Source organism: Salvelinus fontinalis, chromosome 36, assembly GCF_029448725.1.
Source record: "Salvelinus fontinalis isolate EN_2023a chromosome 36, ASM2944872v1, whole genome shotgun sequence".
Lineage (NCBI taxonomy): Eukaryota > Metazoa > Chordata > Actinopteri > Salmoniformes > Salmonidae > Salvelinus > Salvelinus fontinalis.
The window spans coordinates 31,847,518-31,859,708 of record NC_074700.1 but is presented as its reverse complement, the minus strand read 5'-3'; the positions used below and the strand labels follow the sequence as shown (position 1 = coordinate 31,859,708).

At 41.7% G+C, this 12,191-nt stretch overlaps 1 protein-coding gene across 3 annotated transcripts in view; it reads left to right on the top strand.

Annotated features, from left to right (window-relative positions):
* The first annotated feature begins 628 nt into the window (after positions 1-628).
* phka1a (phosphorylase kinase, alpha 1a (muscle)) overlaps positions 629-12,191 on the top strand; it is a 56,274-nt gene continuing 44,711 nt past the window's right edge. Inside the window, exon 1 of one of the 3 annotated variants that reach the window (XM_055901307.1) lies at positions 629-1,322. In XM_055901307.1, coding sequence (XP_055757282.1) covers positions 1,161-1,322 — 162 coding nt within the window. In that variant the 5' untranslated portion in view covers positions 629-1,160. The remainder of the gene's footprint in view (positions 1,323-12,191) is intronic. The other 2 variants (XM_055901308.1, XM_055901309.1) reach the window with 2 other exon arrangements.

The window sequence follows — 12,191 nt, the reverse complement described above, 5'->3', positions numbered from 1 at the left end:
GTCGGGAAGAGACAGAGCAGTAAAAATATATGTTTTGTCATACTGGTGGTATACCATCTGATATACCACGGCTGTCAGCCAATAGGCATTCTAGGGCTTGACCCACCCAGTTTAAAAATATTTAAGTGATAATGCCCCGAATGCCTATTGGCTGACAGCCGTGGTATATCATACCCTATACCACGGGTATGACAAAACATATATTTTTACTGCTCTAATTACGTTGGTAAATACTTTATGATAGCAATAAGGCACCTCGGAGATTTGTGGTACATCGCCAAAATACCACGGCTAATGGCTGTATCCAAGCACTCAGCGTTGCGCATAAAAACAGCCCTTAGCCGTGGCTACTTTGAAGAATCTCAAATATATTTTGATTGGTTTAAAACTTTTTTTGGTTACTACGTGATTCCATATGTGTTATTTCATTGTTTTGATGTATTCACTATTATTATACAATGTAGAAAACAGTAAAAATAAACTTTTGTCTGGTACTGTATATACATACACCTGCTCGTAAAACAATCGAACGCTCCAGTTCCACTGTCCTTGCAGACACCTAAAAACAAAACAGTTCCCTACATATTTCCAATAACACGCCCCAAATATCCCAGTGACTATACCATAATTATATCTTTATCAATTACGGATACATTATTTTGGTTATTGTTTCAGTTGTCAGTTTGATTGTGTAATAGTTGGAATAGTTTTGCACTCTTCCTGGTTTTAGTTCACACCATGTTCCATGAGTTAAGAGGATTTTTTTGTCGTCTGCAGAAACTCGCTGTCTGAAGAATTCGATAGCAACAAACGCGATACAGTCAAAGTACAGAGCAGTTTGTGTATGGCTGCTTTGCGTGTACCAGTTGATTCGTAGAACTTCTAGGTTGGAACAGCTGATGGTAGTCTTTTTTAGGATGATATCGAATTTCAACCTACAGTGTTAATTCTGTGCAGCCATAACTCGCTCATCGATATTATAACGTTTGGAGGCGGTGCGGCGATGGTAGACTACTACTGTAACATTTGTTATTTCGTCCGATGGTACATTGTAACTCGCCAGAACATTTAGCGTTACATTGTAGCTAAAGTTTTCTATCGCCTCTAAACTTCGTCTTGTTCGTCGTGTCAAACAATAGAGATATTTGTGAAGTAGGCTAATGCCGAAGCGAGTCTCGGGGAGAACTCGAACTTCCGTTTCTCGCTCAACAACGGATACGGACGATTATCATCACCCCAACAACATGAGAAGTCGAAGCAACTCGGGAGTGAAACTGGACAACTATGCCCGGATAGTGCATCAAACCATACTCCGACATCAAGTGAGGGTTGTTTATGTGTTGTCCCTTCTGCTAACGCTATATTTTTTTTAGGGCCATCCATTCTGACCTCTAAACTAACCTACTGTCTGTGGCGTTGGGACATGTTAACTGTTGCACACACTAGCTTGCAGAACATTCATGTTTACATAGCGTGATCATTGGTTTTAGAGAAAGCTCACAAAAGCTCCCCTTGAAACGACGTATCACTTATTCTTATTTATTTCTCTCTCTCTCAATTCAATTTCAATTTAGGGGTTTATTGGCATGGGAAACATATGTATACATTGTCAAAGCAAGTGAAATAGATTGTAAACAAAAATGAAATAAACAATAAAAAATTAACAGTAAATATTACTCACAAAAGGTCCAAAAGATTAAAGACATTTCAAATGTTATATTATGTATATATACAGTGTTGTAACGATGTTCAAATAGTTCAAAAGGGAAAATAAACAAACATAAATATGGGTTGTATTTACAATGTTTGTTCTTCACTGGTTGCCCTTTTCTGTGGCAACAGGTCACAAATCTTGCTGCTGTGGTTAAAAAAAAACATTTTTATTTTACATTTATTTAACTAGGTAAGTCAGTGAAGAACAAATTCTTATTTACAATGACGGCCTAATTCACGCAATAGATATGGGAGTTTATCAACTTTTGATTTGTTTTTGAATTATTTGTGGATCTGTGTAATCTGATGGAAATATGTCTCTCTAATATGGTCATACATTGGGCAGGAGGTTAGGAAGTGCAGCTCAGTTTCCACCTCATTTTGTGGGCAGTGTGCACACAGCCTGTCTACTCTTGAGAGCAAGGTCTGACTTTGACAGCCTTTCTCAATAGCAAGGCTGTGCTCACTGAGTCTGTACATAGTCAAAGATTTCCTTAATTCTGGGTCAGTCACAGTGGTCAGGTATTCTACCATTGGGTACTCTATGTTTAGGGCCAAATAGCATTCTAGTTTGCTTACTATTTTTGTAAATTCTTTCCAATGTATCAAGTAATCACCTGTTTTGAAAGATTTCAAGATTGCAGACTGAACACAGCGGTGCAGATCGCCTCAAGATATAAACGTAATATTCAGTATCTGTAAGTTAGACTATATATTATCACTTCTTATACTCGTGGGTAATAACGTTCAATCTGGAAAACAACACAAAATCACTCATAAGGCTTGAGAAATGTATCGTCAAATATGACAAAATCAAGCAACACTCAAACATGACGGAGAGTAAACGAGGAGTATCAATTCTTTTTTCTTTAAGGATACAGTAATGGATAAAAGACTCGCTGGCACGAAAATAGGCATGAGTGATCATTTCCCGAGGGAGATTACAAAACGGTGCAAAGTTCTGAACCCAATCTTCAAGGAGAAAAGATTGAAAGGGAAGTGTGTAGCCCTCGTAGTCGATAAACTGTATATTAACAACCAAATGTTGCGAAACACAGACTACTCCATGGCTATTCTAACAATGACACTCATTCTAGCCATGGTAGGGATTGCAATAATAGCAAAAAAATAGATTAGAAAAGCAATACAATTAAACAATTTGTTAAATAAAGTACTACTACACTTGTACCTTTCAAGATAGGGAATGTTGTAAAAATAATTATTTAACTTTCCATTTATATTATTTTATAAATGGATAAGACGGCATTAGAAGAAAGATAACCAGTAGAATAACATCTTAAAATATAACGAATTGGAACATAAAAGTCCTCAATCAACATGGTGGGGAGTAAAAACATGGTAAACAGAGGACATAGAAAGCACAGTATGTGGGTATGTGTGGATGTGATGGAAGGTGGGGTGTGTGTTTTTGTTTTTAAGTGAGTGAGAAAGGAAACATTTGCATATCCCAGAACCAATGTTTGTCTGTGTGCAGCGGTTGAGAGAGAGAGCGCTTTCACTGTTGTGCAGATGAGGGATATACATATCATTTATTTATTGTCCTATCATGACGGAACGGTCCCCGACCCTATACCCTAGACACCCACCTGAGCGACCCATACACTAAAGAGGAAGTCCTTATCTCTTTTATGGGCCAACTGTAAGTAGCCTATATGCAGCCAAAACACAAAGAGGAATATGGACAGAGACCTGAAGATTCTGAGCCTGCCTGGCAGGGTTGGTCCTGCAAAGCCCCCTGATAGGTGAGCATCATATACAAGGACATTTCTCAAAGCTGCTAATGAGAACCTTGACGACCTTGTACCTAGCCGGTGGGGATTCCGGTGGGGTGCCTCCACCCAGGCAGTGGCAGTGCTGGCAGCACTAGCTGCAGTAACCCATGGGGAGGGGGTCACACTCGGACATTCAGTGATAGATTATTGTGGCCATGGTGGCACAAAACAATCAAAGGTCTGAGAGACCTGTGTGTGTGTGTGTGTGTGTGTGTGTGTGTGTGTGTGTGTGTGTGTGTGTGTGTAATAGTCATTTACAACATTAAAAATGTCTACACTGTATTTCTGATCTATTTTATTTCAATGGACACCAATTGTGCTTATCTTTCAAAAAACAAGGACATTTCTAAGTGACCACAAACTTTTGAACGGTAGTGTACATCTTTTACAATCAGGATAAATGTCTGTATTCATTCTATGGAGTCTCCCTGGGGGTAGCAAGAAGGCTCTCAACTTCATTCAGCTGAGCTCTAAACCTCCCCTTGGAAGTAAATGAGGAAGTTACGTGTCTAATTTGAAGATTAAAAAAAAAGTAATTGGATCTTGGCACATTGAATTCACTGCAGAGCTCTTGAAAGGATTTCAGTGTAGTGGTGTTCTGATGAAACAGGTCTGAAAAGGTCCTAGAGAATGCCAAAGAGGAAAGTTGGCATCACTCAGGGTTTTTTCCAAGTCTGGGTTGCGAGTGAGAACATTTTTGGGAGGAAATGCCAAGGTATTTCTTACAGTCCCTCCATGCTAGTAGGGTGCTGTGAATCACAAAGGTTTTGGCTATGTTGCCCACTTCACTAAAGTAATTAATGAATATAATTGAGCTGAGGGGTAATGGACCACAGAATTGGGCTTCTATCTGAATCCACGTTGACTCTTGTCTGTTTGTGATCCATGTTAGCATGTTGCTGATTTGGGCAGACCAGTAGTACAATTGAAGGGAGGGAAGGGCAAGACCGCCCTTAGATTCAGATTTCGATAGAGTGGAGAACTTGATCCTAGGTTTTTTATTGATCCATATACATTTGGTGATGCTTTGGTTGGTTGTTTTGAAAAAGGAAGCTGGGAGATAGCATGGGAGCATCTGAAATAAATAGTTCAGTCTAGGGAGGATGTTCATACGGATGACATTAATTCTTCCGGCTAATTGGGAGGGAGATCCAGGTTTGGAGATCGTTCTTGATTCGATACAGGAGTGGGAGATAATTTTCCTTGAAAAGGCAATTCAGATCAGGTGTTACAAAGATCCCAAGGTATTGAAACCCCCGTGTCTTCCATTGGAACGTTCTTCATAGAGCTGTGTCTTCATAGAGCTGTGTCTTCATAGAGCTGTGTCTTCCATTGGAACGTTCTTCATAGAGCTGTGTCTTCCATTGGAACGTTCTTCATAGAGCTGTGTCTTCCATTGGAACGTTCTTCATAGAGCTGTGTCTTCCATTGGAACGTTCTTCATAGAGCTGTGTCTTCCATTGGAACGTTCTTCATAGAGCTGTGTCTTCCATTGGAACGTTCTTCATAGAGCTGTGTCTTCCATTGGAACGTTCTTCATAGAGCTGTGTCTTCATAGAGCTGTGTCTTCATAGAGCTGTGTCTTCATAGAGCTGTGTCTTCATAGAGCTGTGTCTTCATAGAGCTGTGTCTTCCATTGGAACGTTCTTCATAGAGCTGTGTCTTCATAGAGCTGTGTCTTCATAGAGCTGTGTCTTCATAGAGCTGTGTCTTCATAGAGCTGTGTCTTCCATTGGAACGTTCTTCATAGAGCTGTGTCTTCATAGAGCTGTGTCTTCATAGAGCTGTGTCTTCCATTGGAACGTTCTTCATAGAGCTGTGTCTTCATAGAGCTGTGTCTTCATAGAGCTGTGTCTTCATAGAGCTGTGTCTTCATAGAGCTGTGTCTTCATAGAGCTGTGTCTTCATAGAGCTGTGTCTTCCATTGGAACGGTCTTCATAGAGCTGTGTCTTCATAGAGCTGTGTCTTCATAGAGCTGTGTCTTCATAGAGCTGTGTCTTCCATTGGAGCGTTCTTCATAGAGCTGTGTCTTCATAGAGCTGTGTCTTCATAGAGCTGTGTCTTCATAGAGCTGTGTCTTCATAGAGCTGTGTCTTCATAGAGCTGTGTCTTCCATTGGAACGTTCTTCATAGAGCTGTGTCTTCATAGAGCTGTGTCTTCATAGAGCTGTGTCTTCATAGAGCTGTGTCTTCATAGAGCTGTGTCTTCATAGAGCTGTGTCTTCCATTGGAACGTTCTTCATAGAGCTGTGTCTTCATAGAGCTGTGTCTTCATAGAGCTGTGTCTTCCATTGGAACGTTCTTCATAGAGCTGTGTCTTCATAGAGCTGTGTCTTCATAGAGCTGTGTCTTCATAGAGCTGTGTCTTCATAGAGCTGTGTCTTCATAGAGCTGTGTCTTCATAGAGCTGTGTCTTCATAGAGCTGTGTCTTCCATTGGAACGGTCTTCATAGAGCTGTGTCTTCATAGAGCTGTGTCTTCATAGAGCTGTGTCTTCCATTGGAACGTTCTTCATAGAGCTGTGTCTTCATAGAGCTGTGTCTTCATAGAGCTGTGTCTTCATAGAGCTGTGTCTTCATAGAGCTGTGTCTTCATAGAGCTGTGTCTTCCATTGGAACGTTCTTCATAGAGCTGTGTCTTCATAGAGCTGTGTCTTCATAGAGCTGTGTCTTCATAGAGCTGTGTCTTCATAGAGCTGTGTCTTCCATTGGAACGTTCTTCATAGAGCTGTGTCTTCATAGAGCTGTGTCTTCATAGAGCTGTGTCTTCCATTGGAACGTTCTTCATAGAGCTGTGTCTTCATAGAGCTGTGTCTTCATAGAGCTGTGTCTTCATAGAGCTGTTGAGTGTAAGACTGAGAGGGCAAACAGTGGATTTGTTCAAATGTTTTTTATATCCTGAAAACTTGCCGTACTGAGCAATTGTGTCTACAATGGGAGGGATTTCTCAGGGTTGGATATATAGAGCAAGACATCATCCGCGTAGAGAGAAATCTTGTGCTGAAGGCCAAACACCCATAATACTTGGATTGCTCCTTATCAACTCTGCCAGAGGCTCCGCCCCCAACAGGTAGAGCAGGGGGGACAGCGAGCACCCTTGTCTTGTGCCACGTCCCAAAGGGAATCTGTCAGAATTCAGACCATTAGTAGTCACCATGGTTTTTGGATGACAGTATAGGGACTTAATCCATTTAATACAGTTTGGGCCCATATTGAACTTTTCTAAGACTGAGAACAGAAAGCTCCACTCCATCCTGTCGAACGCCTTCTCAGCATCCAGTGAAACCAGCAGGACAGGGGTCTTCTGTGCGTTTACTTGATCAATAATATCAAAAAGACGGCGAATGTTATCAGAAGAGTATCTGTCTCTAATAAATCCAGTTTGGTCCGCTTTTATTATTTTGGGAAGAATGTTTAGTCTTTTGGTGAGCAATTTGGTAATTATTTTGTAGTGGAAATCCAACAAGCTTATGGGCCGGGAGGACGAGCAAGATAGAGGCTCCTTGTCTGTTAGAGCAGCACTGTAATGAGACCTATGTACATAGAGTCTGGGAGAGCTCCATTTTTGCAAAAATCATCCAGCATTGGAATGAAAAAACTTTGTAGAACTGTCTGGGAAATCCATCTGGGCCTAGGGACTTGTTAGGTGGCATGGAGGTAATTCCCTCCAGGACCTCCTCAGGAGTGAAGGGGGAGTTGAGATCTTGGTCGGTCTCTGATAGTTTAGGTAGCGAGATTCCCTCTAGGAAGGAATGGCATTCTGCCTCCGTATGTTTTTACTTAGAAGTTTTTTTCTCAGTTTGCAGTAAAAATCATAAAGTTACATTTGTCTTATTTGGATCATATGTGACCTCGTCCTCTGCTGTTCGGATGGCCATGATTGTACGCTCTGACTGCTCTTTCTTTAAAATTGTCAAGCAAGCAATCTACTAGGCCTGTTACTATACTCATGGTATTCTTTTTTATCTCTTGAGTATAGTCCAAGTTCAGTTTGGCTTTGGCTGCTTTAAGTTGACTCCAGGAGGTGTTGTCTGGGGATTGTTTATGTACTTTTTCACAGCGTTCCAGCTCCCTCTCAAGATCTAGCCTGTGTGCTTCCATTGCTTTTTTCTTAGAGGAAGCATATGCAATTACATGACCTCTTAGTGTGGCTTTAGCAGCGTCCCACATTGTGGCCGGAGAAACAGGAGAGTCTTTGTTGTCTTGTGTGTTGTCGTCTATCCATGTAGTTACCAATGTATGGAACGCTTCGTTTGATGACATGGTGTTGAATTTCCAGCTCTTTGACCTCGGGATGTTTTTGCAGAGGTCAAATCGGAGGTGGACAAAGGCGTGATCTGAAAGTGCTATGGGTCCGATTGTACACGTGGCAGAATTTATGAAAATCTTTGTGATAAAGATGTAATCTATACGAGAGTAGGTGTTATGGACATTAGAGTAGTATGTATAGTCCATAGATGAGCTATTAGTCTCTCTCCAGATATCTATCAGTCCCATGTCTTTAGTAACACAGTTCAACATATTTGCAGATCTAGGATTTGTGGTGGGGTCTTGAAATTATTTGTCCAGGGTTGGGTTGAGGTTAGAATTATAATTTCTAGCCAGCACTCTAAACGAGAAACAATGCTCATTGAACAGAGTTATCATTTGACATGAAAGCAGGACTATCTGTGTTAGGGACGTAACGGTGACTAACTCACTTTTGTACATACCTTATTTTAGCGCCCAAAAAAACGTGATACTTCCAGATCAAATGTAATATCAATACCATTTGTAAAGCAATACCATTGGTCCATTACCATGTCAATCAACACTTGAATAGAAACGTAGTTCACACCCCAGATGTTGATGTCGACACCGTCGCTACGGTTACATTAGTTTTCATTGCAGCCTCGTTTGAATGTCGCGGTTGCGCAAATTTGTACGGAATGGGGTGAGTCACTGTTATATATTGAAGATAGTAATTGGTTGCTTATACAGTGACCCAGTTACCAGAATAAATCTCCCCTCCGGATCAGATATGTTTTTGTCAATTATGAATGGAACATGTGTAACAGTATAACTTTAGTACGTCCCCTCGCCCCGACCTCGGGCGCGAACCAGGGACCCTCTGCACACATCAACAACGGTCGCCCACGAAGCATCGTTACCCATCGCCCCACAAAGGCCGTGGCCCTTGCAGAGCAAGGGGCAACACTACATCTAGGTTTCAGAGCAAGTGACGTAACTGATTGAAACGCTACTAGCGCGTACCCGCTAACTAGCTAGCCATTTCACATCCGTTACACATGCTCATGGATAAGTATGGCTGTACCTCTACTGTTTGATTTAAAAGTTGAGAAATACACCTGTCCCACCCAAGCTCTGCGGAGTTTAGCATGTTCAGCATCACAGAGGTGTGTCTCTTGCAATAGCGCGATGTCTGCTTTTTCCTTTTTTAGAGCACATAGTATTTTTCAGTTTTATTACATAACCTGGACCATGGCAGTAGATTTAAGGTACTAGTCAACGTCATCAACCAGTAATTGGGACTAGTGCAAGTCATCTCTGGGTATAGGTGGATAACAGTAATTGGAACTCTAGTGCAAGTCATCTCTGGGTATAGGTGGATAACAGTAATTGGAACTCTAGTGCAAGTCATCTCTGGGTATAGGTGGATAACAGTAATTGGAACTCTAGTGCAAGTCATCTCTGGTATAGGTGGATAACAGTAATTGGAACTCTAGTGCAAGTCATCTCTGGTATAGGTGGATAACAGTAATTGGAACTCTAGTGCAAGTCATCTCTGGGTATAGGTGGATAACAGTAATTGGAACTCTAGTGCAAGTCATCTCTGGGTATAGGTGGATAACAGTAATTGGAACTCTAGTGCAAGTCATCTCTGGTATAGGTGGATAACAGTAATTGGAACTCTAGTGCAAGTCATCTCTGGGTATAGGTTGATAACAGTAATTGGAACTCTAGTGCAAGTCATCTCTGGGTATAGGTGGATAACAGTAATTGGAACTCTAGTGCAAGTCATCTCTGGGTATAGGTGGATAACAGTAATTGGAACTCTAGTGCAAGTCATCTCTGGTATAGGTGGATAACAGTAATTGGAACTCTAGTGCAAGTCATCTCTGGGTATAGGTGGATAACAGTAATTGGAACTCTAGTGCAAGTCATCTCTGGGTATAGGTGGATAACAGTAATTGGAACTCTAGTGCAAGTCATCTCTGGTATAGGTGGATAACAGTAATGGAACTCTAGTGCAAGTCATCTCTAGGTATAGGTGGATAACAGTAATTGGAACTCTAGTGCAAGTCATCTCTAGGTATAGGTGGATAACAGTAATTGGAACTCTAGTGCAAGTCATCTCTAGGTATAGGTGGATAACAGTAATTGGAACTCTAGTGCAAGTCATCTCTGGGTATAGGTGGATAACAGTAATTGGAACTCTAGTGCAAGTCATCTCTGAGTATAGGTGGATAACAGTAATTGGAACTCTAGTGCAAGTCATCTCTGGGTATAGGTGGATAACAGTAATTGGAACTCTAGTGCAAGTCATCTCTGGGTATAGGTGGATAACAGTAATTGGAACTCTAGTGCAAGTCATCTCTGGGTATAGGTGGATAACAGTAATTGGAACTCTAGTGCAAGTCATCTCTGGGTATAGGTGGATAACAGTAATTGGAACTCTAGTGCAAGTCATCTCTAGGTATAGGTGGATAACAGTAATTGGAACTCTAGTGCAAGTCATCTCTGGGTATAGGTGGATAACAGTAATTTGAACTCTAGTGCAAGTCATCTCTGGGTATAGGTGGATAACAGTAATTGGAACTCTAGTGCAAGTCATCTCTGGGTATAGGTGGATAACAGTAATTGGAACTCTAGTGCAAGTCATCTCTGGGTATAGGTGGATAACAGTTACAGCTGCGATCACATTATAAAATAAATAGTTTACATAAAAGAACAATCTCTGAACACCCCAGCCAAGTTCCCAAACAACTCGACATATCCCGTTGGATCTGTTAACCCCACGCTCAGTCTCAATTCTGTGTTCCCAAAAACAAATAAAACAGAAATGATGGAGCAAATCCTTAAGAGGGATCTGATCTATAGGATAAGTTGTTTGTTTTGATTAAAACAGAATATCAACAGGATAAGGCCATAGGCATGAAATTGACGCATTGAGCCTCTCGTTAGGTCTGTAAATGTGTTGTAATCGACAGGCTGTAAATGGTGGATGTGAAAATGATTACTACAAATAATAATGATCATTTAAAAAAGGGGATGTAAAAGTAGGCTAAAACATTAGTAGGCCGAGGTTAGGCTATAGGGTTAGGCTATAGAGTTAGGCTATAGGGTTGGGCTATAGGATTAGGCTATAGGGTTAGGCTATAGGGTTAGGCTATAGGGTTAGGCTATAGGGTTAGGCTATAGGGTTAGGCTATAGGGTTAGGCTATAGGGCTAGGCTATAGGGTTAGGCTATAGGGTTAGGCTATAGGATTAGGCTATAGGGTTAGGCTATAGGGTTAGGCTATAGGGCTAGGCTATAGGGTTAGGCTATAGGGTTAGGCTACAGGGTTAGGCTACAGGGTTAGGCTACAGGGTTAGGCTATAGGGTTAGGCTATAGGATTGGGCTATAGGGTTGGGCTATAGGGTTGGGCTATAGGGTTGGGCTATAGGGTTGGGCTATAGGGTTAGGCTATAGGGTTAGGCTATAGGGTTAGGCTATAGGGTTAGGCTATAGGGTTAGGCTATAGGGTTAGGCTATAGGGTTAGGCTATAGGGTTAGGCTATAGGATTAGGCTATAGGATTAGGCTATAGGGTTAGGCTCTAGGGTTAGGCTATAGGGTTAGGCTATAGGGTTAGGCTATAGGGTTAGGCTCTAGGGTTAGACTATAGGATTAGGCTATAGGATTAGGCTATAGGGTTAGGCTATAGGGTTGGGCTATCGAGTTAGGCTATCGAGTTAGGCTATAGAGTTAGGCTATAGGGTTGGGCTATAGGGTTGGGCTATAGGGTTAGGCTATAGGGCTAGGCTATAGGGTTAGGCTATAGGATTAGGCTATAGGGTTAGGCTATAGGGTTAGGTTATAGGGCCTGTCCCGCTCTCAGCTAAAATAAATGAATACAAATTATACGGCTATAATGACATTTAGCGGGGCAGGTGGGTCATTGGATGGCGGCTATATGTTGTCTTACCTCCATTAGTAATAACAGTAATCACTTTTAATTATTGGTCCATTTCTCAGTGGCCAGAATTGTCCTTCAAAAAACAGTTTGACTCTTTGGGAGTTTTGAAGTGTCGCAGGGCTCCTTGGTGAAGAATCCTGAGCTCGTTTGGGTATTTGAATCCCCTAAAGATGCCTTGGTCAATGGAGTATTTCTTCACCTCGTCAAACTCTCTCGTCAAACTCTCTGATCTTTCGGCGTATTCCAGCTTGACTGGTCCTGGTGTAAGGTGAGTTTGGCGTTTCCCACTGTAATGGTGTTGATTTTCGCCGCCTGTAGGACTCGTCGGTGAATCTCAGGAAACGTATGGTGATTGGACGCGGTGGTTGTGTGGCTGCTGGTGGGGGACTCAGTGCTCGGTGAGTTCTCTATGGGCCTGTTGATGGACAGGTGGAGCCACTTGGGAAGTTTGTCTTACACACACATGTAATAGATATAAGCCTAACTGATAAACATGAGAGAGAC